The sequence below is a fragment of the Panthera pardus genome, unplaced genomic scaffold, assembly GCF_024362965.1.
Source record: "Panthera pardus isolate Hobbes unplaced genomic scaffold, ASM2436296v1 HiC_scaffold_24, whole genome shotgun sequence".
Taxonomy (NCBI): Eukaryota; Metazoa; Chordata; class Mammalia; order Carnivora; family Felidae; genus Panthera; species Panthera pardus.
In genome coordinates this window covers 44,312,047-44,338,952 of record NW_026526810.1, presented here as the reverse complement: position 1 = coordinate 44,338,952, position 26,906 = coordinate 44,312,047, and the positions used below count along the sequence as shown (strand labels likewise).

The following is a 26,906-nucleotide window of genomic DNA, read 5'->3' as shown; positions in this document are numbered from 1 at the left end:
CGATGTCCCTTTTATACTAACCTTAAGAATGACATACAAGAGAACTTTAGTTTAAAAAAAAAAACCTGAAAGGAACAGAAATTTAGTAACAATTTAGAACCAAGTTTGGCTTCTATCATTCTTTTCCATATTTTTACCCTATGATTGATGCCCTGCTTGAGACCATCTGCTCCCTTTGGTTCTCTTACAAAAGAATTTAAGCAATGATCCCAGTGAAACCACTTTTAAATTTCGAGGTCCTTTCTGATCTGTATTAATGTACATATATGCGTTTTACAAAGTTATAAAGGCCCTTTTGGGTCTCAAACTTCCATCCTCTTCTCTCATCCCCTCCAGGAAGTGACCTCACAACCATGTCTTATGAATGGGAGTAAGGTCACTTGGGGAGCACTCTCCTCTAGTGTCCCTTTCCCCACCTGAACTTTAGTCATTCATTCTGACTCTTTGAAAGACATGCTAAGGCTGATCTCTTCACCCATGCTCTCCATCCTACCTCTTGCCTTTTTGCCTCTTCTACATCTTTGGTCTTTCTTCCTTACTTTTTGTTTTGCCTGTAATCAAACTCAAACCATTCTTACATTTAAAAACAAATCCAAAAATGGTACCTTCTTTCATGTGCCTCAGAAATCTCTCAAAAGAACCACACCCTTACCACTAATTCCTCTTTAGTTGTTTATCATTGCTTTTCTATTCCTCAGCCGCATGCCCACCCATACCTTTTCTACTGAAACTACTGCTTAAGTGACCAGGTATACAAATTTTCATTAAATCTACAGGCCTTTCTTTGAGTCCCACCCTTCTTACTGCTCTGCCATCCTCCCCACTTTAGACTATCTTCCTCTTATTGAAACTTTTTCCTCTTTGCTTCTGACGTTTGTAGAACGTACCTCTCATGGGAATGTGAATTAGTGCAATTAGCTGACAATGTTGTAACAAAACATAAAGGAGTCACAAGATATGAAACAAGTATAATGAATAGTTCTTTAAAGTTTACATATAAACCTTAACATATGAGAAAATAAACTTGGCAGGAATAATACTAAGTGTGACCATTTTAAATGTCCCCAGCTGGCAAACACTGGAGCCACAGACCTAACTTACAGGTATTCAAGACAGAAGTCTTAGAATCAGTAGTAATTGTCTGCCAATTACAAAAAATCAAAAACAGGGGCGCCTGGGTGGCTCAGTCGGTTAGGTGTCCGACTTTGTCTCAGGTCATGATCTCACGGTTGGTGAGTTCGAGCCCCACATCGGGCTCTGTGCTGACAGCTCAGAGCCTGGAGCCTGTTTCAGATTCTGCGTCTCCCTCTCTCTTTGACCCTCCCCCATTCATGCTTTGTCTCTGTCTCAAAAACAAATAAACGTTAGAAAAAAAATTTTTTTTTAAATCAAAAACAAAAAAACCAATTATTTTTAGTCTTTTAGCAAGTACATTCACAGTAATTGGGGGCTTTTCATAATACTGATATTAAAGTGGTTGAGAATAACCAAAAACAGTAAAGGTTTGTGTTCTGTAACTTAACAGCAGAAAGCTGCCCACTGGTGTGTCTTTGAGCTTTACCCTTAAATTAAAATATGGCTGCTCTATAGTGATCACTTCCGCAGTAACCCTTGCCCTTGAACCCAGGTTTGAACTGCACATGTCCACTTAGATGTATGTGAACTTTCTTCCAATAAATACAGTACTGCAAATGTATTTTCCTTATGATTTTCTTATCCCTCAAAGTATGTAATACATATAATATACAAAATGTTAATCAACTGTTATCAGTAATGTTTCCAGTCAAAAGTAGGCTTACTTAGTAATTACATTTTGGAGGAGTCAAAAGTTTTATTTGCGTATTTTCCACTGTGCAGAGGGCCACGGACTTAACCCCTGCACTGTTCAAGGGTCAGCTTCACATCAGTAGACAAAGTCATTAAAAACATTAGCTTGAATTCTCAGGTATACCAATTTCAGTGATGTGAGGTTTAGGAGAAAAAAGCTCTTTGACACTTCCTCATTCAGAGAAATATTGAGTATAAAGACTTACCTCAATGAAGGAAAGGCCAGACACAGCTGAGACAGCATTCTCTCTCTGTCTGCATCCATGTCCTTAATCTGGTTTCCCACTTACATGTCCAACCCAATACTTCATTTTTTATTAAGCATTTGAGTATATATAAACTGCTTGGGACACAATAATGAATTAAATCTCCCTCTAAGAAAGTTAAAAGTTGACCGGAGATCAGAATGAAGTAGAGCCAGCCAAGCTATGAATCCAGGGAAATGTCTACTGGAAAAGAAATATGTCAAGCATAGGGCAGAAATAAGCTTCGAACATTAAGTGGTTATTAAGAGTGGAAGCCAGGAAAGGTGTAGAAGCACAACATGGACAAGAGAGCAGGAGCAGAAAGTGATGTTAGGAACCACAGCAAGTGTTCAGCTAAGAAATATTAATCAGGGGTATGGTGCCAGCAATGGAGAGAAATCAGCAAATTCAGTATGTATTGGTGACTATTGGTCACGGCCTCTGAGCAATCACATACGACTCCAAGTTCATTTGAATACCTGAGTAGATAAATGCATGGTGTTATCATTTACTGATGGCTGGGAAGAAAAAACAATGTGGAGACAAATCACAAGTTCTTCCTTGACATGCTATGTTCTCCAACCAAACTTCCTTATTCAGCCCACATTTCCCCAAGTCCCTGCCTATTTGAAAACAACATCCCCTCTACCTAAAATGATCTTCTAGCTCCCTTGCCCCCCCTCCCAACCCATGCCGACAGTAACCCATCTCTCAAAATTCTCTCCTCTACCACTCATCCCATTTATCCCCGACATTGAATAACTCATTCCTCTGGACTTCCTGGAACTTTATTTCTACCTCTCTTAAGGGATGTAACACCTTCTACCTTGCATTAAATATTATGGAAGTTCTCAGAATGTAAGCTCCTTGTCTAATCCATCTTCTGTTTCTGACAGTATTGTAAGAGTGTTTTATTTTATTTATTTTTATTTTTTTTAATTTTTTTTTTTAACGTTTATTTATTTTTGAGACAGAGACAGACACAGCATGAACGGGGGAGGGGCAGAGAGAGAGGGAGACACAGAATCGGAAGCAGGCTCCAGGCTCTGAGCCATCAGCCCAGAGCCCGACGCGGGGCTCGAACTCACGGACCGCGAGATCGTGACCTGAGCTGAAGTCGGATGCTTAACCGACTGAGCCACCCAGGCGCCCCAAGAGCGTTTTATTTTATACATGAGATGAAGACTTGCAATGTGCAAACATTTAACATTATCTTAATCACAAAGCCTTTACAAACATCAGATTGCTAGAATCTCATTATCACACGTGATTTAAAACAAAACTTAAAGACTCTAACAAAATTCTTTCTGCATTTAGTAGCTGAAATCTAAAGGTATCGACTTCAGAAAATATTCTGAAAAACAGTAACATTTAAATAAGACAAAAACTGCAAATTGTATCAATAGAAATTAAGCAGATCAATTTATTTTTTTGTGTATTTCACAAGTATAATTTTGGAAGGGCTATTTGACAAATTTCAGCATTAACTGCCAACTCTATAGACATGTTCAACAAAAAAGGCATTTACTCTTGGCCCTTTTAACACAGGCAAAGTGTCATACTGCATCACAAATGAGATGCAATAACAGATCTGAAGCCTTATTAATTAGGTGTTTTCTTTCAAATGCAATTTGGTTGGTAAGTAACATAATACAAATATACATTAATGGTTTCATGACCACCAGCGAATGCAGAATAAAACCCACAGGTCTACCTACTTTAAAGGCCCAGACTAGTAAAACAGTATTAAAATCAGGGTTTTTAAATCCTTAGATTAACAATCCTGGAATGAGATTTCTTTGATCCCAATTTTACAAGGAGTGGTGGGGAGTCAGGGGGAGAAAAGATATGAGGGAAGACTGGCAGTGCATACGCTGAGTTGTAGAGTTGGGACAGTCACTCAAATTAGTCATCCAGATTAGGATAGTGTTTTAGAAAATTAAAAATGTATCCTTAATTGTGGCATTTTGGTAAGGATATTCAAGGTTTGACACTTCATCAGCACTAAACATTTAACAAACACCATCTGGAGGCTTAAGAAGTAAGCAAGGATGTGGGGTGAAGTACAATGAGGTGAAAAAGGAAAATGAAAAGTACAAGAAATGTGTTTGAATGCTGGGGAGGGAAAAGGCCACCAAGAGAAACTTGTTTTAGTTGCCACTCGGGTGTGCTCTTCCTATAGGCTCCCAGCCCCTGGATCACCAAACATCAAGTTTACAGCACAATTTAAGTAGAGATTACATTTCAGCTTTGATAAAACCTAATTTTGATTGAGAAAGAATACATGTCCGATTTAGTAAAAAGTATCAACACTCAGAGGTATGGTTTTGTACCATCAAGTAAGAAGAGCAACTAATTCCAACTTTTGAAGTAATAACAAGTAAAGAGAAGCCTCACCAGGCCTGTCTTGATGAATAGTTACGACTTATTTTTAGGTCAGCAGCACAGGAGTATAGAATAACTTGTAAATAGACCGTAAACATGCTACTGCCAGTTCATCAAAACAATCCAACAATCCTTACTATCCCAACATGCCAAGAACTACAATTGTGTTAGTCAGATATAGCCTTCAAAAATGAAATGTTCTTCAAATGGTACTATCAAAGTAAGAGCTACTAGACATGAAACAGGTACTTTATTTCAGATTTAGCCAATTTTCATCAAGTAGTTGTTATCATGAACTTCAGTTCACTTCAACAGTCATTTGCATTAAACAGGACAATTAGCCATTTTTCAAACCACAACTCTGAAATTAGAGAAATGGAGAATTAAGCTCATCTAGTCAACATCTTCATTCAAGCAATGGTGAAACAGTTTGCAAATATATCTTAAATAAACTGAGATTTGAGGCAGAACAAAAAATAGAAAAATTAAAAGCCTCTATATTCCAAGCACCAATAATGAAGGCTAAGCTATTATACCTACAAAGTCTTATTGACAGGTCTTTCCCTAATGGAAAATCCTGACACTTTAAGCACTGTGACTTTACAGAAGGCAGGTTGGTTTAATGAGGAAACTTACTTTTAATAAAAAGACAATCAACAGTATTTTATTTTGGGCACTTACTCAGTATTTCACAGATCCTCAACAAGTTTTGAGGTAGGTTAAATATTAGCATTATACTTTACAAAATAAAACTTAGGCAAAGGTTGTATCATTTGTTGTAAACTACAGCGTCCTAGAGTCCTATCATGGTCAAGAATAACATGGTTTCCGTGATCTTTCAGATTAATCTTCTCTGATGTAAATTTAGTGGTGACAGCTTGCAAATAGTCACAAAAAAAAAAAAAAAGTAATACTATTACAGAAAGTCTACTTTGGGGTATTTCATAATTCTTAAATGGATCCTACAATGATTATATATAGTGGAATAACCTACTTGCTCCCATAACAAATATATTTACATATGACTGACCCTTAAAATTACAAACTAGAACATTACTGATTTCATTGCTTTTCTGCCTTTTGGGGGTAGGTGGAGAAGGAAGATAATCAGCAAGCCTTACACAGCGCTAGGCAGCCTTTAAGTGCAGGTGCTGTGCTCAAGGCACCATTTACAATGATTTGGGGTCATAGGAAAGCAAGTATACAGATGGAGCCAAGATCTAGAAAAGATGCCTAGATCCCAAAAGAGGGATGCCGATGCAGGTCAAAGACAAAGAAAAAAAATGCTATCATCTCAGGCTACTGATCTTCACTGTCATGCTATAGCATTACAACACCAATGGGAAGAGCTCCTAAAAGAGCAGTAACTATATCCCAATAAAGTCTGTTAATTAAATTCTTACTATCTAGATAAACCACAAGTAAAATTAAATTGGTATTTTATTAAAATGACATCTACAGAAGTAAAATATCTAAATATTTTAATACGAGTATGTTCCACCTATCACGTAAACGATTCTAAGTGTCTTAAGTCTAATTCACTTATTAGCTCATTAGAATTACTTAAAATTATTTACCAGAATTCAGCTCATCCTGACATGAGTTCCTGGGCCACGCTGCTCAAGTAAATGTTTCAGTATAAAGTTCCTTTTATTTAAACAAGTGTCAAATATTAGTAATACAGGATTAAGAATGGTTAATTAACAACTAAGAAATTATAAGAAAAACATCATCCTGTTATAAAATATAGCATTCAGTAGAGTAAATTTCAAGAGTGAGGATAGACACCTAAGCTTCTAAAGACTGAACAGCACGGGTGAACAAGATTTGAGTTAAAGCAGCAAGAAAAAAAGGAGGGAGGGGCCACAGGAGGCAGAGTATCGAAGCCTTTTATTCTAGTGTTCCCCAAATTGACTGTGGAAGTAAAAAGTTTCTACATTAAAAAAGTTTATATAAATTACATGAATTGCAATTTTCATAAAAGTCAAAATGAAATGTTCTGCATAGGACAAGATATGCCTAAGCAACATATCATATCTGCACAAGGCCACTGAATGTCATGGATATTAATAACAAATGAAAAAGCTTAAGTCTATGACAGACTAAGCAAAGATTTCAGTTTAGTATTCTATAAGCCCAAGACTGTAAACTACTCTTTCTATACAAAAGCTCTAATAACGTACAGAGTTTTGTGTAGGAACTCTTGTGCTTCTGGTTGGCACATCATCTGCTTTTTAATATGTGAAATTAATACAGACATTTGTGAGAGGTTGTGCAAAACTATTGTATTTACAAAAATGGCACAAAAGTGAATTCAACAGTCAATGCACATGCACACTTCATTCACATCTTCAACAAAAGATACTCTAACACTATAGAACGGAATAAGAATACTAGCTTCAACGGCAGCTGTTAAGCACTAGAGTCACATAAGTTACACCAGAATGGGCAAATATTGCCCAAGTAAAATTCTATTGTTAAAGCTGAAACAGGTTTAAGGCCATTCAAGTTCAAGCACAGAGATACAAATCTTTCAGAGCCCCATCTATTTTTGTTTGAAGAATGTAACCTTTCTTCCAACTTGTGGTCTTAAACTTCTGTTTTACAAAATCCAAAAGGAAAATACAGAAGAAATCAATACAATAGATGTTATATTAAATAAGAGTAACATACAAAGCTATAATTAAGATGAGTTAAGGAAAGCCAAAACATTACAATTGTAAAACTTGCTTGTTACTTGTTGAAACAGTCCTACACTAGGAGTTAGGTAATATATACAATTATTTTCAAGTAGATTACTTTATGTTGCTCTAACATGTTCTCTTTATCAGTGTACTGTTAAACTAATCAAAAACTCTACACATGTATATTCCCTTACAATAGCAGCACACACTACCGCTACCTGCAAAGCTGTCATTCTGAAATGACTTAGTGAATGAAAGGAAATAAAAAGCAGAGAAAGTAACATATTAAGGAGAAAAAATGGGAATTGAAAGATTCATGCAGTTCAGCTCTTTTAATCAGCCAGCCAGCTTGCTAGCAACAAGGGATGGTTTCCGTTGAGGAAGGTCCTGTGGAGTGGGAATGTGGTCACCAGTGACCTCTGTCTTATCCGGAGCTGCAGTAGGAAGCTGCTTGTTCTTCATTTTTGCTTTAGCCATGTTGTAATCCCCAGAATCAAAATATTTTTGCTACAAGGGAAAAAAAAAAAATTCAGACTGGAGTTTAAAACTTTCATATGCAATCACACTGAATTTAAGATGTAGATGTAACCCTCAACTGTCAATATAAAATAAGCTAATCTAAAAAAGTTTAAACAAAAACATTAACATGAAATAGCACAACTTTCAATTACTAACAGAAAAACCAGAAATTCTTGCTTAAATTATTTGGAAAATAAAAACACTTAATTCACCATCTTGCATTTAGGATGTGCCATACACTTTCAATTATTAAAAACATTATTTATAGCTCCTGTCACCTAGGATGAACATTCCTGAAAGGATTTAAAATTATTTATTTGAGGGAGGCTAGGGTGGCTCAGTCAGTTAAGCATCCAACTCAGTCTCAGCTCAGGTCTTAATCTCAGGGTTGTGAGTTCAAGTCCTAAGTTGGGCTCCACACGGGGCACTGGAACCTACTTAAAAAAAATTATATATATATATATAAAAATAAAATCATTTATGTGAATGAAAGCAATTCAGTAAGATCAAAATTAAGGGTAAAATATAAATGCTAGGGTGACAAGAAAACTCATTAGAAATTATCACTTAAAATGTACCTCCTTATTCTACACTTCCATATTTCACTTAAGACACTGAAGAAATACAACTTTTTAAGGTAGAGGAATGAGTAAGGTAGCAATGATACCCTATTATCACTAAAATAGAAATTGCAAGGAGAGCTAAATATCAACCTTAATATAGCTAATCTACAGGAGTTATCTGTTCCAGAGTAAAAACGTACAAATCTGCCTGGTTTCCAACTTCTACCTTTCATGTTTAACCTACCTTTACGGACTGCTTACTATACCTGAGGCGCTGTGTGAATCCTTGAGATACAAAGATGGACAATAGTCGAGTATTCCAACCATTATACTGTTTTAAGTACACAAGGTGCTACAGGTGCTCAAAAGAGAGTAACTTAACCTTTTAGAGTAGGCAAGAGGGAATAGTCCAGCAATGAGATGAGCACCTCACTGACAAAAGGAGAAAGGGGGAAAAATTCTCTTTGAGACTTCAGGGATATCTTGTATGGTAAATGAAGTAGCTGGGAATTCACAGCTTGGTCTAAGACTGTTGAGTGGCCTGGGAAAAGGTCTCAGTGGCTGCCTCCCTGAAGGGACTATTATTCTCTGATAAGACAGCTCAGGCCTAAAGCCAAAGGGTCTAAAGCTAGAAACTGCTTTTCATGTTGTCACTATACATGTAACACACTGAGCAGTTAACAAGGAAACTTGGACCAGACCCTACTAAAGCTTGCTGCAGCTTTATTTCTACATGTTTTAAAATGAGTATGGTGCTCCTGGGTGGCTTAGTCAGTTAACCATCCGACTTTGGCTCAGGTCATGATCTCACGGTTTGGTTCATGGGTTCGAGCCCTGCATTGGACTCTGTGCTGACAGCTCAGAGCCTGGAGCATGCATCAGATTCTGTCTCTCTCCTTCTCTCTCTGCCCCTCCCCTGCTTGCACTCTCAAAAATGAATAAAGGTAATAAATATAAATAAAAATAAAAATAAAAATAAAAAGAGTATGGTGGGGGGCACCTAAGTGGCTCAGTTGGTTGAGAGTCTGACTTCAGCTCAGGCCAAGATCTCACGGTTCATGGGCTCGAGCCCCACCCATGTTGGCCTTTGTGCTAACAGTGCAGAGCCTGCTTCAGATTCTCTGTCTCCCTCTCTCTGCCCCTGTCCACTCGAGTGTGCTCTCTCTCAAAAAAATAAACATAAAAAAAATGAATAGGATGAAAAAAAAATCTCAGAACTTCTGAGTATCATATTAGAAAGCTTCTGCATATTAGAGAGCTACTTCTGAAATTTAGTAGCTTCTAGAGGAGAACAAAGCAGACTGCCAAATTCTTTCTCAATAAAAAACACAAAAGGAAAAATTTAATGTACAGTACAAATTTTAGGCAGACTGTCCCCATTGTAAGTCAGTTTCTAATGATCCTATTAACCCTGACATCTAAAAAATTCAAAACTCTTTTAAAATAGTAAGAAATGATATAGTTGAATATAAGACTTCATTTCCCAAGATAAAAGTGCTTATTCATTGACATTTTGGTATAATGCAAAATCATTCAAGAGTTCCCTTCTCAAATTCTATTTCTTGATTCAAGCAGCATTTTCTCTTTCACAACCACTTACAACACCAATTCCAAAATACAAGATTGATAAATTCTGACTTGAAGATACTTAAAAATTCATAAATAGTTGAAGCTTGAGGAAAATTACAAAGATAACAGCCCAAATGTTGGAAGAATGGTTGAGCATAAATTATGCTGGAGATTAACAAAGGAAAAGTTTCCTGAACACTTAAGAGTAAATCAATTCCAAATAATAATTTCATAGTCAAAGATGATTATATAATTTTTTTCATAAATAAAACCATACCTGATGGGACCATTTCAAAATTAGACTTGATACAAATACATTCTACATAGCTATGCTCTCAATGAATATGTTTCTCATTCTGCTTTTTCTATTTATCCCCTACATTATGGTATTTAGAATAATGCTCGTAAATAACTACAAAATATTCTATTTTGTTGACTTATTACAATTTAACTATTCCTCTGCTGCTGAACAGCGGTGCTGCTTCTAGTTACAAAGCTACAAATAGTATCTTCAAACTCGATTTTTTCCTTATATTGAATTATATCCTTAGATTAATTCACAAGAGATTATTCATTCAAAGAATATGAACACTTCTATAAATCTTGATCCATATCCCTTTCCACAATGAGTATTAAATGCTACACATGGCAAAGAGAATATTAACTATATTCAACTTCAACCTTACCAGTGGTTATTATATTTTTCTAATTTACTTGTACGTGTACTATGGTATGATCTAATTTACATTTCACTGATTTCCACCACGGATAAACATTTTTCTAACAGTTCTTCTGATAAAATATTTTACATAGGGGCACCTTAATGTTTTTCTTGAATATCTGAAAAATCTTTTTTATGTACTACAGGTATTAACTATCATTTTTGTAACAATTTCCCCAATGAATTACTTCTCATGAAACAGAGATTTTACATTTTTATATATTTGGAATGATTCCAACCTGCCATCCTATTATTTCAAAGCTGTGAATGTTATTCTTTCGTAAGACAAAGAAAATTCTGTATTTTGCCACTTTTAAAACTAAGTATTTAATATATAATTCTGTAAAAATTTTTATTAGGTGAGCTTTATTTTTTCTTTTATAGGTAATCTCTATGCCCAACACAGGGCTTGAACTCACAGAGTTCAACTCACAGAGATGAAGAGTCACACATGCTACCAACTGAGCCAGCTAGGGTGCCCTGTTAAAATACTCTCTTGGTAAAAAGACAAACAGTGTATGATTTGACTTACATGTGGAATCTAAAAACATTAAACTCACAGAAACAGCAAAATGGTGGTTGCAGGGGTGGAGGAGTGGGGGAAATGGGGAGATACTGGTCAGAGGGCACAAACTTTCAATTAGAAGATGAATAAGAAGTTCTAGGGATCTAATGTACAATAAGTTAACAGTACTAAATTGTACACTTGAAAGTGCCTGGAAAGTAGAGCTTTAATGTTCTCACCATAACAAAAAAATGGTAATTATGTGAGGTAAGGGATGTGTTAACTAACCTTACTGGTCAACATTTTACAATATGTAGGTGTATCAAATCATCACATTGTACACAGTAAACTTACACAATGTTGTATGTCAATAGTATCTCAATAAAGCTGGGAAAAAAACAGCCTTTTGCAATTTGGAGAAAATAATCCATATATAACTATTGCCAATACCTACACATATAAACATACATATACATACAAACATGTTTTTACTAAGCAAGCAGCAGATACCAGTATGTTCAAGGTATTTATTTTAGTAAACTCATGATTTGGCACCTGATTCTATTAATAATTCTTTTCTTTCCCTGTTCCCTGTAAGGTAAATAATTTAAATGTACTTAAACCAAAGATGGAGTCCTTTAATTTTTTACAAAGGAGTTAGAAAGAAAACCTAAGGAATAAGCATGTAGCAGTATCTCAATTCAGATCTCATTATTGAGCAATAATGGTTTATGCCTCACAAAGAATTAGTAAGATTTTGAAAAAATATTTTCAGTAATCTCAACTACTAAAATTACCATGTATAAGCTGTATTAGAGTAACTCTGTAAAATGTATTATGTAAAGGAGATAATAAGCTCTGCCTTTACAAGTGATCATTTCATCCAAATAAAAATTATTTTTAGCCTTGGCATGGAAATCATCTTTAAAACAAGTAAAAGTTAAAAAATATTGGCAGAAGCATAAATGCCAGCTTCTGGATAGTCGCTGCTTTTGGAAAGAAGGGTGGGTGGGGTGGGATAAAGGAAAGAAGGGGGCAGGGGATATATACATACATGTGGTAGGTTTCAACTATATCTACATTTTCTTTCTTACAAAGATAAAACTGAAGTAAATATGGCAAAATATATTAAATCTGGGTGGTGGGTACATGAGTTCTGCTGTATTATTATCTGCACTTTCCACATGCTTGAAATAGTTTATATTTAAAAGTGATGAGATGTACATTCTTATACAGATTTATAGAGTAAATGATATAAAATATTGGAAAAAAATTATGTATATCTATGTATATATTTGTATCTGATAAAGTACAGAGTTACATACACACAGACACCCATTTCATAATCGCAACCAGCACAATGAGTTCAGGGTTTAAGCATTTGAAGATTATATGTAAGAACTTACCCCCTTCTGCAATCGTTTCCTTAAGAAATCCGAACCTCCAGGCTTTTGTCCCAAATGAGGATACCTTGCTTTTAATTTTGCTTCTTCGGCTTTCTCTGGACTAGTCACTTTATCTTCCATTTCCTGAAATAATTTAAAATAAATTACTTCTCTATTACAATTCACTTATTTAAAATAATTCACCTTTCAATATCTGGACCCTGACTTCAGTTGTCAAATACCAAATAATGCAGCATCTGACTAAGAAATCAAGCGCAGAAGCTTTTAAAACATCTCTGTCTTGTTTTTCAAATGATCCATGTGATAGCTCTATTATAGCTGTGATGCATGTGTACACCCCACACACTGGATAAAAATATCAAGATAACTCAGCTCTGAAGTCTTGCTTGCCATTACTTTCCAGTTATGTATAATACATTTATAGTTAGTCACCTTCCATGGAACTCATCAGCTCTGTGCCTATATTTAGAGAACCATTTTAATGTTAAAATACAAGAGCTTTTTGAACTCCTATTAATTCAAATTCATGTATGACTGGGAAGCTCTGAGATTCTTTAATAGGAATTAACAACAGCTTATTTACCAGAAGATATTCCCTAACTCAATACAGAAGACCATGCATTTTTTATTTGTTTTTTAAAAGATTCTATTTTTTAAGTAATCTCTACACCTAATGTGGGGCTGAACTGGAACCCCAAGATCAAGAGTCTCATGCTCCACCAAGTGAGCCAGCCAGGTGCCCTGACCTTGGTATTTTTAAAGGGAAACATCATCTTTGTCAACCTTCATATCAATGTCCATTATTCCCTAATCTCCCCCTGTATTTAATGACATGCCAAAGGTCCCATTCTTTATCAAAAATGTGTTTTCTGACCAAATGATATAAATATTTTAAGCCTATTCATTTTTTTTTTTTCTTCTTTAAAGTAATCTCTACAACCAATACGAGGCTTGAACTCATGACCCTGAGATGAAGAATTGCATGCTTGGAGTGACTGCGTGGCTCACTGAAGTGTTCAACTTCAGCTCAGGTCATATCTCCTGCTAGTGGGTTTGAACACAGAGTCAGGCTCTGTGCTCACAAGCTCAGAGTCTGGAGCCTGTTTCTGATTCAGTATCTTCCTTTCTCTCTCTCTGTCCCTCTTCTGCTTGTGCTCTCTCAAAAATAATTAAATGTTTAAAAAAAAAAAAAAAAAAAAGAGAGAGAGTTGCATGCTCTTCAGACTGAGCCAGCCAGGAACCCCTGAGCCTATTCACTTTTTTTTTTTTTTGAAAAGCATACAGAATTTATTTAATACAAATTTTATGTGATACAGAAGAGTTCATAAGGATGAAGACCAAACAATTTAAACCTGATTTTTATGCTAGGTTTGAACAAAAGTACAGAGAAAATGAAAAAATACGATAGGACAAAAAGGAGTATGAGCTGAGAGTGGTAAATAGAGGAAAACAGCAAGGCCTATTTGCTCATTTTTCCCAGTGTCCCTCCATCTTTGGAGATAAGTAACCCACTGAACCAGCCTCAGTCCTGGGAATAGGTCAGTCCTTCCAAACAGTTATTTCTCATTTCAGGAGGTGGTGGTAAAGATGGGAATAGATACTCATCTACAATAGATCTGTATATGGTATGAACAATCAGGCATTTAAAAAGGGACATTTCTCTTGCGCTGACTTTTGTCAGTTTTCCCATGATCCCATCTGCAGACTCTGGAGTAAGTGGGGTGTCTTAGCCACCTCTTCATGGTCAACAGAAACTATTTGTCAAGTTGAAAAGGCACTGACTCTTTCCATTCTCTCTCCTTTTCTCAACTCCTCTTCATTCCCCCTTCCAAGGGCATGTGGTCTTCCCACCTGGGGCACGAGGTGGTGGCAGGGGGAGGAGGTGGAGCAAGGGGCTCCACGAGGTGGAGCAAGAGGCCTCCACTCAAGCTTATTCACTTTTAACACCAGACTTGATACAGTCTACTTTCTTTCAAAGAGCCATATTTTATAGGGAAGCAACGTTTATGACTGTCTGGTAAATACTGAAGAAGAAAGAATGAATCAAGAAAAAGTTGCCCTAACAGGCGATGCTGGGCAATGGCAAGGTACACACACCTTCCAGCTAATGGACGCTTTTCTGCATACCAGCTAGACAAAATCACACACCTTTGCATATCTCGATTCTTGCAGGTTATTTGCAAATGTCAAAAAGCAGAAATGTTATATCCATAAATGTCAAGCCTAGTATTCTTGTACAGTAAACAAATTACTTATGCCCAAAATGACTTAATATGATTTTTGCATTTATTTTTCAAAATTATATTCATACATGCTTTATAACTAGCTCTGTTTACCTTATACATTGTATTTCCTTCATCTTGACCAGCAACCTCATTTGTTACTACGTCTTCTCATTTTTAGTCTTAGAGGATTTTGATATTAAAACTGCTGCTGCTGTCAAATATACTTTTTCTATGGGGCTTCCTTTATATGCATGCTCCTTTCTGCTTCAAGTGTTCTACCTTCCTCCTTTTTTTATGCTACAGTTTCATGCATCTATTTAGATTTTCAGTCTAAGACATCACCTCACTTGATGTACACAAAATTCAACTATGCTGTCAGAGAGAGAGAGACTCTAAACAGTATGAGTGGTGATTCTGCCAGTCATCCCATTCAAGAAGAGTATGCCCCAGAGAGCTCAAGTGTGAGGTGTGTGATGCCAACCTGCCGTTTCCATGATGATCTCACTCCTGGGCCTCTTTCAGAGTTTAAGCATAGTGATGTTCTATTTATCATCTTAGTATTTAAAAACTCAGTCCCTACATACAAGTCTGCTACCTCGGCTATAAACTGAAGAATCAGCCCAGACATCTGTTCAGCCACTGGATTAAAGTGACTACTTGTCCTACTGAGAATTGATGGGGATGTTTCCACTATTAGGGAATCATGGATTATGACTTCATTGTAGTTTTTCAAGAGCAAATTTAGTTATATGCTATTCCTGCCTTACTAACTTTAGAATATAACCACTGTGTAAGGTATGACTGTATTGAACTCATCACAAAAGGTAGAGAAATACTGTAAATTTAAGGTTACCAGCTTAGTGCAGGAAGATGGGTGGGGTCACTGCAGTTTGTCCAACTGTATTCACATCGGTGCTACTCGGACGGAACTGGGAGAAGGAACCTACTCTTGGGTCCCTCTGTACAGTTGTGTTTTTTAAATTGGTTAACACTGAATTTGGATGTTAGTTGAAAAGGACTGTAACTTGATTTACAGCCTTTGAGTCCTTGCACATTCAAAAAAAATTTTTTTTTAGTGTTTATCTGAAGCTGGCTCCAGGCTCCAAGCCATCAGCAGAGAGTCCAATGCTGGGCTCAAACCCAAGCACCGTGAGATCATGACCTGAGCTGAAGTCGGATGCTTAACCGACTGAGCCACCCAGGCACCCTCTTGCACATTCAAATTAAAGAGTGTCAAGAGAGTCCTACATTTCCACTAAAACCATCCAGCTTTCTTGGGCCTGCCTGGGAAATAAAGGCTCTCCACTTCCTTTGTTTGATTTGAATTATCAGTTCTTTATATTTAAGAAAAATTCCTTAACATTTCTGGTATAGAGGTAGCAACTTTCCCTAATTTCCAGTGTTTCTGCAGGTTTCCCTTATTTTATATAAGAGAGGGGAAAAGGTTACACATAATATACAATTGTATCTGGTATTCCCTTATTTTCTTAATAAAGAATATATTCACATATATGTTTATACATGATATATATTACCCGCGTTCAATTAAATCGAATTAAGTTACTATAAAATACGTCTGGGCAAATAGCATTTACAGAAGTATTGTTTAGGTTTAGAATGGATCTATATAATGTGTCCTAGAAAAAACAAAGTCAATCATTGAACTTTCTTGCCAAATACATAGCACAAAGTTAAGTGTCTGCAAGCTGCAACTTTGTAGCTGGATTCAGAATTTCAGCTGCATTTAATACCAAAAGGGGGAAAAATATGACCAAAGCTGTATTTTTAAAACACAGTATATACCATCAACACATCTACATTTTTCATGGATCATACAGAAACGTTCTTAACCTTTTGCAAATGTACAGTTATAGGACCTTACTGATAAGCAAGTTGAAATGCTTGGACTTTATGTAGAGTCAATTATAAATAACACATCAGGTGGCAGACTGTCTGCTGGCATTCAGTCAACACTTACTCTTCTTTAAAACACTCCCCTGAATTAGTTAGAAGCCTGAAACTACCTTTCCCAGACTGAACTATTAGGTTCTGCTAATGGCACCTACACCAGATTAAAAAACATGGGAGAAAGAATCCACTCTGTTCCTGGTGATGCGACCAACAATGTGAACACCAGCAATAGCCCATGAGTTCCTGCAGGAAGGCATCAGGCAGATCATCAGGGGCTAGTGCAGCTGCTCCACGAGAGTATGTGCAAGGGATGGTCTGCTCAGAATAGTGCTCACTTATGCAGAGTCAACAGCTTTCTACAATCCACACCTGTAGAAACATTATCTTCCCCCTTTATTCCTCCATCCCTTCTAATAAATTTGTAACCTAATTCCCTAAATCACAACGCTTTCTGTTTGAAATACCCAAAGTGGTTTCTACCGTCCAGGACAGAAGCCGGTCGATAAAATCAGGTAAAATAAGCAATTTATCCCTACAGTCATGTTAAAAAATGCAAAAGGCCACAATGACTGGTGTGACTGCATGTTTCTGGACATCCTTCAAAGTAACTCTTAAAACATTTATTTCAGCTAGAATCAAAATAAATCTTGAAAAAGGTTTGAGATATAGAAAGAAATAGCTAAGAGGGGCACCTAGGTGGCTCACTCAGTTAAGTGTCCAACTTCGGCTCAGGTCATGATTTCATGGATCATGGCTCAGAGCCTGGAGCCTGCTTTGGATTCTGTGTCTCCCTCTCTCTGCCTCTTGTCCGCTCATACTGTCTCTCTCTCTTAAAAGTAAATAAACATTTAAAAAAATTTTTTTAAAAAGGAAAGAAATAGCAAAGAAACTGAAATACATTAATGTACACTGACAAGCCACTTTAATAATTCCCCCCCAGCTTTGCTGAGATATAATCAACACATTCGCTTTTCAAATTTTAATATCTTAATATGCGAGGTTAAAAACAAAACAAAAGGAAAACAAACAAAAGTGGAGGCTGGCTGGCTCAGCTGGCAGATCATGCAACTCTTGATCTTAGGGTTTTGAGTTCAAGCCCCTCATCAGGGGGAGCATTTACTTTAAAAACAAATAAAAAACAAAAATACTACATAACACAGTTTAAGTGTTCTATGGTCCACATTGTTTACCAATTTTACATTTTGTTTAATTAAGAATGTATAAAATTTCAAGGGGAAACAATTACATAACAGAAATGAAGTATGTAATTTCCATACTAACAGTAGAGGTAAAACGGAAGAAGAAAAATCAATCATGAGGGGAAAAAAACCCAAAAGCCTGGGAGGTCAAGAGATAAGAAAAAGAAAAAGAAAAAAAAAAAAAAAAAAAAAAAAGATAGGGGGCCAAAAAGCATTATTAGGGATGCAGAGAATCTAAATATTCATGCCTCTGATAAAAAGCCTCAAAAGCTATAAAGAAAAAATTGACTGAATTACAGTAACTGACAAGTCTATCAGTACAGATTTCAATACACCTTCCTCCATTATTGATAAGTGAAAAAGACAAAGTAGTCAAGATATCGTATTTTATTTCTGCACCCAATAGTTAGGAAATGTATATTCTTCTCAAGCACAATGGAAAAACTGACTAAATAGGCTATAAAATAAGCCTTAACCATTTTCATCCAAAGGACCATCTATGACTACAATTCACAAGATCAAAAGTCAACAATAAAAAAATTTATATATCCCTATTCAGAAATTAAAATACGTATGTAACTAAAATAGCTTAAATCATTAAAACTCTAATGTGCACAGGGGCAGACGCCTGGGTGGCTCAATCGTTTAAGCATCAGACTTCGGCTCAGATCATGATCTTGCAGTCTGTGAGGTCAAGCCCCACATGGGGCTCTGTGCTGACAGCTCAGAGCCTGGAGCCTGCTTCAGACTTCGTCTGTGTCTCTGCCCCCCTCCCCCTCACCGCTTGTGCACACTCTCTCTCTCTCAAAAATAAACAAACATTTAAAAAACAAACAAAACTGCAATGTATAGAAGCTTAAAAAATATATTACTAAAATAATTCATGGTTAATAAATAATGGGAATTAAAAAAGAAACACATGGAACTCACTGATAAAAATTCTATACTTACCAAACTTGTAAGATTCAACAAATGTCCCTTAAGGGCATGTATTAAACAAGAAAAGTAAAAGTCAATGAGCTATACATCTAACTTCAGTAGTTAAACAAAGAACAGAACCCAAAGAGAATGAGAGAAAATAAAAAGCAGAGGTTAATGAAATAAAAACCAAAGGGATCAACAAAATATGGAAATGACAAGCTTAACCAAGAAGTATTTTTAAAAATTCAAATCTGGGGGCACCTGCGTAGCTCAGTCAGTTAAGTGTCTGGCTCTCGATTTCAGCTCAGGTCATGATCTCACAGGTTCATGGGTTCAAGCCTCCATCGGGCTCTGCGTTGACTGTGCAGAACTTGCTTGGGATTCTCTCTCCCCCTCTGTCTCCCAGAATAAACTTAAGAAAAATTCAAATCTGTTTTCAAACTTTTATTCTCCAAGAAGCTTCTGTGTCATAGAGCAATTTTACTACTTTGTAAGGATTCATCAGCTAAGTAGTTTCTATGCTGATAATACCTTGGGCAGGGAGGAGAGTAGTAGAAAAAGGATCATTAGAATTCTAGAACATTTAACCATAGGTTACAAACTGGGGAAGCAGAAACCCAAAGATATATGCTTATAATATACAAAAAATACTTAAAAACAGTATTTTAAATGAAGGTTATCTTCTTGACAAGTACATTTATCTTCAGTGTATACTCTATACCTAGCACATAGCTTAACATTTATTGTTTAGGCACTTGCATTTTTGTGAAATAGTCTACTGAAATATATTAGATGTCCCTTTTGTGAGTAGTTGGGGTATAAGGCATAAAAACATAAAAAGAACATTCAAACAATTAAGGATTATTATGTCATGGACTGATAAGTCTGAATGATTAATACCACTTTTCCACCTTCAGCAGAGAAGTTACATAGCAACATCAGCAATAAAAATCTGGTAACTCTAAGCAAATTTTCCTCTATCTGCTCAGCAATATGTTCACTGACGCAATGATTGATAAATAAGTAGAAAAGATTAATGAAAGCCCAACAAATCCTTTGGGATATTGCCAGGAAGGTATCGGAACTGTTATCAACCTCTAGGGAAAAATACTGTGGTCCAATTAAGTCCCTGCTGCTTGCCTAGTGCCTGGCATTTAACAGGTGTTCAATAAAAGCCTACTGAATGAACAAACACAACATACTCCAATTGTTTCAATAAAGCTAAGAAACTTTCCAAACACCTGACAGCTTCACTATCAGCTTATCTTTGAAATATATCATGTTATAGTAGCAGACACAGAGGCAAGCCTAAAACACTGCTGTATATATAGCACATTTGATAAGGTAGCAGCAAGAAACATTTTAAAACTTTTCTGAGGTTTACTTCTAGATTGCTGAGTATCAATGGTTGCACACAAACTAAACAAACAAGTTATGGTTTAAAAACTAAAATTAAAAACACTCTTGAGGGGCACCTGAGTTGCTCAGGCGACTGACCGACTCTTGACTTCTGCCCAGGTGTCACATGATCTCATGATTCATGGGTTCATGGGCTGGAGCCCTGCACTGGTTTCTGCACTGACAGTACGGAGACTGCTTGGGATTCTCCCTCTCTCTGTGCCCCTCCACTGCTCTCAGTCTCTCAAAATAAATAAAATAACATTAAAAAAAAAACAAAACACTCTTAAGCCTTTTAGTTACCAAAGGTGGTGTTAAAATTGAAAATGTCAATACTAACTGCAATTTTTTAAAAACTGGGAAAATGGGAAAGCAGTTTGTACCCACTCTTTAGTGATGATGTATGGATGTAATAGTTCTCTTCCTTTTCCACTACTCACAAAAGCACCAAGCATTATCTTTTAAACTGACAAAAATGTTTCAGTTGAGAGCCCCACTTCAGTTAGCTTCTTCCAACACATCTTACTAACTTAATTTGATCAATATTGTAATAAAATCTCTAGAAAACCTGCTCTTCAGATCTTCTTTTTAAAAAACTTATAAGTGGGGGCGCTTGGGCAGCACAGTCGGTTAAGCGTCCAACTTTTGATCTCAGCCCAGGTCATGATCTCACAGTTTGTGGGTTTGAGCCCCATGTCAGGCTCTGCAATGATGGTGCAGAGCCTGATTGGAATTGTCTCTCCTTTTCCCTGCCCCTCCCCTGCTTGTGCGCTCTCTCTCTCTTAAAATAAATAAACTGGAAAAAAAAAAAAAAAAAAACCACTGGGGGGCACCTGGGTGGCTCAGTCGGTTGGGCGTCTGACTTCAGCTCAGGTCAAGATCTCACAGTTTGTGGGTTTAAGCCCCATTTCAGGCTCTGTGCAGCTCTGAGCCTAGAGACTGTTTCATGTTTCAGATTCTGGGTCTCCTTCTCCCCTGCCCCTCCCACACTCATGCCCAGTCTCTATCTCTCAAAAATATTAAAAAAAATTTTTTTAAACTTAAAAGCAGTAATACACATACACACACATACACACACACACGTTTCTTTATTCTCACTCAGATTTCTTAATTGGGTCTAAACAAAGGTTTTTATATTACTATAGTCTATTCTTCCCTCTTTCAAACTGCAGTACAAGCTTTGTCATTTGTATTAGTACTTTGGCAATGGTTTCAAATGAAAAATTCTGAGAAAAATTCATTCAACCAGTATTTTCTGAACAATGAAATGAGTGGAATGAATCAGGTAAGATAGGAGCAATGGGAGAAAAGATAGATAAAGAAGGGTCCATGACTTTAAGACGTTCACAATGAAAATAGAATTATGTGTTTTAAGTCATCACTATGCCTCTTCTCACCCCAGGACAAGAGTGTACACCTGTCTGACTGAGCTTAGTGGAATTCACAGGTGATAGATCCATGAGGTCTCTGCTAAAATTTTTTTAATGTTTTGTTTTCACTTCAGTGATAATCCAGAAGGAAAAAGTTTAAGTATATACCAGCACATATGAATTGCCATCTCATATCTAAGTGCTACATGATTTCCATTTCAGCTTTCATTTATGAAGGAGACTGAGCAGTACTCCAATTGTCCAGAAGAGTGAGAAAAGAACAGAGCTGAATTTAAAATGTAAATGATATATTTTTGATCCTAGAATTAAATGATCACACAGATTACTCTTAAAAAGGACAAGTGAGGGGTGCCTGTGTGGCTTGGTCAGTTAAGTGCCCAATTTTGGCTCAGGTCATGATCTCACTGGTTAGTGAGTTTGAGCCCCATGTGGGAGTCAGCACAGAGCCTGGAACCTGCTTTGGATTTGGATTCTGCGTTTCTTCACTCTGCCCCTCCCCCACTCACATTCCCTCTCTTGTCTTTCAAAAATAAACATTAAAAAAAAAAAGGACAACTGAGTCATCACATGACCTAGGGAAGCGTTAACTTGCCAAACTCAAAATGCCCTGCCTGTAACAACTGCTACCACATTCTCAATACGTTGGAAATTTACTTTCAGCAAAATACTATGCCACAATGGATAATTCACACTAATTTTGTTTGTATTTGATTTGTTTAATCTAAAATAAATTTTAAGTAATCTCTGTCCAATGAGGGCTCGAACTCACGACCCCAAGATCAAGAGTCGCATGCTCCACCAACGAAGCCAACCGGGTGCCTAATTTTTTTAATATTTTTGTTCATTTTTTGAGAGACAGTGTGAGCAAGCAGGGGAGGGGCAGAGAGAGAAGGCCAGAGACAGAATCCCAAAAAGCCTCTGCACTGCCAGCGAGGAGCACCACACAGGGCTTGAACCCAGAACAGTGAGATCATGGCCTGAGCCAAAACCAAGTCAGACGCTTAACTGAATGAGCATCCAGGCACCTCAATGTGTGTTTATTTGAGAGAGAGAGAGAGAGAGAGAGAGAGAGAGAGAGAGAGAGAGTGAGAGCGAGCTCGCTCGCAGGCACACATGCAGGTGAGGGGTAGACAGAGAGGAGGAGACAGAGAAGACAGAGAATCCAAAGTAGGCTCTACACTTATCAGCACAAAGCTAGACATGGGGCTTGAGCTCAGGAACTGTGAGATCATGACCTGAGCTGAAGTGAGATGCTCAACTGACTGAGCCATGAAGGAGCCCCATCCGTGTTTTAATTTTAAAGCAGTGTTAAAGAGGTATGTTTATACTTATTTTCATGTTTATACATATTTAATATCCCAATAAAAAAAAGTGGCCCATACAGTTTTTCTTCTCTTAACAAGGGCCCTGCACTTCTCAGAGAAATAGTGACTTAGCCCTTACTCCATGCAGTCTCATCTCTTTATGTTAATTTTTCAGAGGCAACAGGCCAACGTACCGTAAAATTATAAAGGTGTTTTAGCTGAATGCTTTGGCTTTAATTGAAAGGTCAACTGGGTACACAGAGAATAATCCAATTTTTTAAGTCATCTAGCTATTCTTCCAAAATAGAAGAAACAGGTGATTTGGCCCATAGGAACACAGAAGTGACTCTGCACATTCTCCTCATGTTTAGGGATGGTATCCATGCTACGGGACACTTAACATCTACAGCCAATCCCTAATTCAAGAAGGGACATTATATTACCAACCCACTTTGGTATTAATGACAACAGACCTAAAACAAAAGGACTTGAGTTAAAATTTTAATGTAGACCTTTATGAAAACATTCAATACATGTTTAATATTGTTAAACCTGATATGAGGTTGTTTCAAATAAAAGCATTTACCCGGTAGAAATCAACACTTTATACTTTGGCAACACACTAAAAATCTCATAAAAGGAAACTACATAGCACACCACGGTACATCAGAAGTCAAAACCGAAGTTGATGTCAGTGTTTAGGACAAGACAACACACACATGGGTTTGTTGTTTTGGGGCGTTCTTAAATTCCAAGCAATTATGAACACAATAAACGTTTTTCAATAAATAAATGATATTTCATGTTATAGTTAGGATTGTAATCTTTAAACTGTATTTCTGTCCTAGAAGTCCATGTTTTTGTAAAGTGTGAAAAATACCAAACATAATCTTCATTGGAATATCCCTGAATAATATGGTAACTTGGCCTACTACCTACGCAGTTTTCTTTTTTTTTTTTTTTAATATTTACAAGTAACATAACAGAATCATTCAACTGAAGAAAAGTTACCATGCTTAAGAACATATGGAGTGGGTTTAGAACACTAATACACTAATCAAATTTCTAACCTGTTTAGGAGCATGAGGAGAACATGAAGCAGAAGGAGCCCTTACAAAGTCCAATTACTAGACCAAATTCTATTTATAATAATGCCGTCTGACTTTTCAAGAAAAGGTGCTGGCAACTCTCCATAAACAATTTAAGAAACAATATATGGGCCTTTGTAGGCCAGCCACAAGTACCAAGGAGGGCAAGGCAGCAGAAATAATAATGGTGGAAGGGGCAAGAACTAGCACAGACGAAACAAAGTCTTAACGTTCGTAATTTGAATCATACTGATTTGTGGATTATTTTCCTACATCTGAAGGATGTTAGAAGTAAGTGTACAAAATATTCCTGTTGCTACAAAAATCCAGGTCAACTAAATTGGTAAAAAATTTTCAATTCCAAGCTTTTGGTTTTCAGTCAAGTACCATATGCGGATCCCAGTGGCTCACATTTCTGAGCACACACTGCGCTAAATATTGTAAGTTACCCACGTCATTTAAGCCTCACAACAACTTTACAAAGCAAGTGTTATCAGCATTATTTTACAAATGAGAAGATTGAAAACTTGAAGAGTTTAGCGACTGGCCAAGGTTACGCGGCAAACAAGGACGGGATCGGAAACGCCAACCCTGGTCTAACTCGCCACCCGAACACGAGATACCGCCTTTGGAGTTAAAAGCATGCCGACAATACCAGTAGTTGGGAAGAGTTCGTTCTTCACGGAAAAATAAGACTTCCTACGTTAAGTGAGGCTCATGGAAAAACTTAGGTTCCACCACAAAAACGGGAGTCCTGGTACAGTCGAGCGTAAGGAAAAAGGCGACACACCGAGGCGCTGAGAAAAGGCAAATCTCGGCCAAGACTCTGACAATGCTCAAACTCCCACCACGCGGGCGCTAATCACCAGAGTTACGGCGGGCGGCAGGTCTGGGAGAGCTCGGCCCTCACGGCGGAGGCGTCCAGGCAGCTCCTGCTCTCTCCACCAGGAACCCGCGGGCCGACTCGGGGCGCGCCCCTCCGCACGCGGCGGGAGCAGGCCACCCGGCAGGCCCGGCCCGCAGAAGGCTCGCCTCTGGGCCTTCCGAGCCCCCGGGACCGCTCGCCGTGCACACTCACCTTCTGCTCCTCCGCGGAGGCTGCCTCGGGGACTTCCGCGGACATAGTGCTCCCTCTGCAAACGAGACGCCGGGAGAAGACGCGATTACCGGGGGGCCGAGGCCGCCCGGCCGCCGCACCGCCTCAGGCCCGCCCGCCCCCGCTCTCCGAGCGCCCGTTCGGGCAGCCTCCGCCCGGGAAAATGGCCGCCGCCTTATGACGACACGGAGCCTCGCGGCGCTCGGCGGCCACTGCAGCCCGCCGCGCCCCAGCCGCCCGTCCCGCACCGCGCCCCTACCTACCTTACCCCGCTTGTCCGACTCTGCGACGCCGAAGCACTTCCTTTCTTCCTTCAAAGGTCGCGGCTCGCACCTCACCTCACATCCGTCTGGCAGATGCTTCCTGGGAATTGTAGTTTATAAGTGGAGCCGCCTCTCCCCGCCCTTTTCTGCGTATTCCGGGAGATTTACTATTTCTACTTTCCCGGACTCGCCTTCCCCTGTTCTCTTCCTCGCTCCCCGCAGTGTAGCCACGCATGCTTTTTTGGGGGGCGCTTCAAAGCTCTGTGCTCCTTCCCTCCACAAGCCTCTTCCCGTTTCCCTTTCCCTTTTTCCTACTTAACCATATTCATCTTTCACATCCCAAATTCTATGTCATTGCCTCAGGCTTTTCTTGAGCCCCTACCGTAGGTCAGATCCACTTCTTAAATGTCTTCACATGTCTGTATCTTCAGCAACACACGCTGTACCATTAGACATATGAATATTAATGACACCTTTCCTGCTCAAATAAGCCACATCAGGACAGGGACCTCGTCCATATTTGCTTATGTTGCACTCCCAGAGCCCAGCATTTCCTAGATGTTAAATAAATATCTGACGAAAGAATTCAAATTCCATTCATTTGTCTACTCCCGGAGGTCCACTCCCACAACTTGACTGAAACCCTTGACACCAAACTATTCCAATGACTTTAACTACCAAATCTGTTGGCTTTACATTTAATCCTCATTATAATTAACATCTGGATAGCTACCGGCAATACTGTACAGGGTGGTTCCAATGAAGAGTTTATCAGAAACTTGGAAAAAGTTGCCTTCTAAGAGTTAAACTAGTAAAAAGCAGCGGGTAATGAAGGCAATCCTGTGGGAATTTGGAAACCATCAAAAGAACCAGTTTCCTAGGAAGAATTTCAGACAGGAAGAATTGCATGGGGATTGCAACTTGAAAATCCAAGTGTGATACTGCACTCCTTTTGGAGAAAAGAAGGAAGAAGTTTGTCAGGCAAGCAAGTACCTGAAATACGAGAATTCAAGATGCCAACTCTTTGACAAAGATATCCCTTGAGAGTGCTTTAAGTGGGCAGCTGAGAAACTTCTTAAGATCAACTATTTGTTCTCATTCCATACTCACAAAACAACCTACTGAAAATTTGCCTTCCCTTCATGTCAAACAATAGGGAGAAAGGAGAATTAACTAGTTAGGCTAACTGAAGTGTCTAACAGTTGTATTTTTATTAATAAATTGGCATTCTGGTATATATCCTACATCAATATATTTGCGAGCTTGAGTTAAAATCTGAGACACCCATATATAAAAAAAAATTAGTATATGTGATCTTGGATAAAGAGATTCTGTTCCTGAAAGATAGTGACATGCACGTGAGGGAAAAATTGAATTTCTGGGAGGGAGACTTTGGTCAATGGGGAATTTACAAAGGTCAGTGCCCCATTGTGGGGACGTGAGAAGCCATGCTTCCCCAGGTAACACTCCCCTGCATCATTAACCTTGTACCTTAATGTTAATTAAACATGTACCTTAATGTTTAAAATTGCACACTAATCACCAGAATCCTGTTTTTCAAAACTTTTTTCTCTTGACCTCTAGGATACTACTCTCTTATTCTCTCCTACTTCTCTGGCCATCTCCTCTTAATCTCCTTTGTTGAGTCTTTACTTGCCTCTTTCTTTTTATTAAGTTTGTTTATTT

General features: G+C 37.9%; 1 protein-coding gene across 3 annotated transcripts; it reads right to left on the bottom strand.

Annotated features, from left to right (window-relative positions):
• Positions 1 to 3,466: 3,466 nt before the first annotated feature.
• ARPP19 (cAMP regulated phosphoprotein 19) lies at positions 3,467 to 25,280 on the bottom strand. 3 transcript variants are annotated; one of them, XM_019442083.2, is made up of 4 exons: positions 25,221 to 25,280; positions 24,940 to 24,994; positions 12,425 to 12,547; positions 3,467 to 7,648 (listed from the first exon to the last, which is right to left on the bottom strand). In XM_019442083.2, exons 2-4 carry the CDS (start codon positions 24,982 to 24,984, stop codon positions 7,478 to 7,480), a joined length of 339 nt encoding a protein of 112 aa, XP_019297628.1. In that variant the 5' UTR covers positions 24,985 to 24,994; positions 25,221 to 25,280; the 3' UTR covers positions 3,467 to 7,477. The 3 variants fall into 3 exon arrangements, with proteins under 3 accessions (XP_019297628.1, XP_019297627.1, XP_019297629.1); XM_019442082.2 differs by lacking the exon at positions 25,221 to 25,280 and having other exon boundaries at positions 24,940 to 25,102; XM_019442084.2 differs by lacking the exons at positions 24,940 to 24,994; positions 25,221 to 25,280 and adding an exon at positions 12,646 to 12,726.
• Positions 25,281 to 26,906: the final 1,626 nt, after the last annotated feature.

Bases quoted from the DNA above. Each gene is read 5' to 3' on its own strand.
- ARPP19 (XM_019442083.2), bottom strand. From the start codon at position 24,984: ATGTCCGCGGAAGTCCCCGAGGCAGCCTCCGCGGAGGAGCAGAAG. The intron at 12,548-24,939 runs GTGAGTGTGCAC...AAATTATTTCAG, and splicing joins CCTCCGCGGAGGAGCAGAAG to GAAATGGAAGATAAAGTGAC. The intron at 7,649-12,424 runs GTAAGTTCTTAC...TTTCCCTTGTAG, and splicing joins GGAAACGATTGCAGAAGGGG to CAAAAATATTTTGATTCTGG.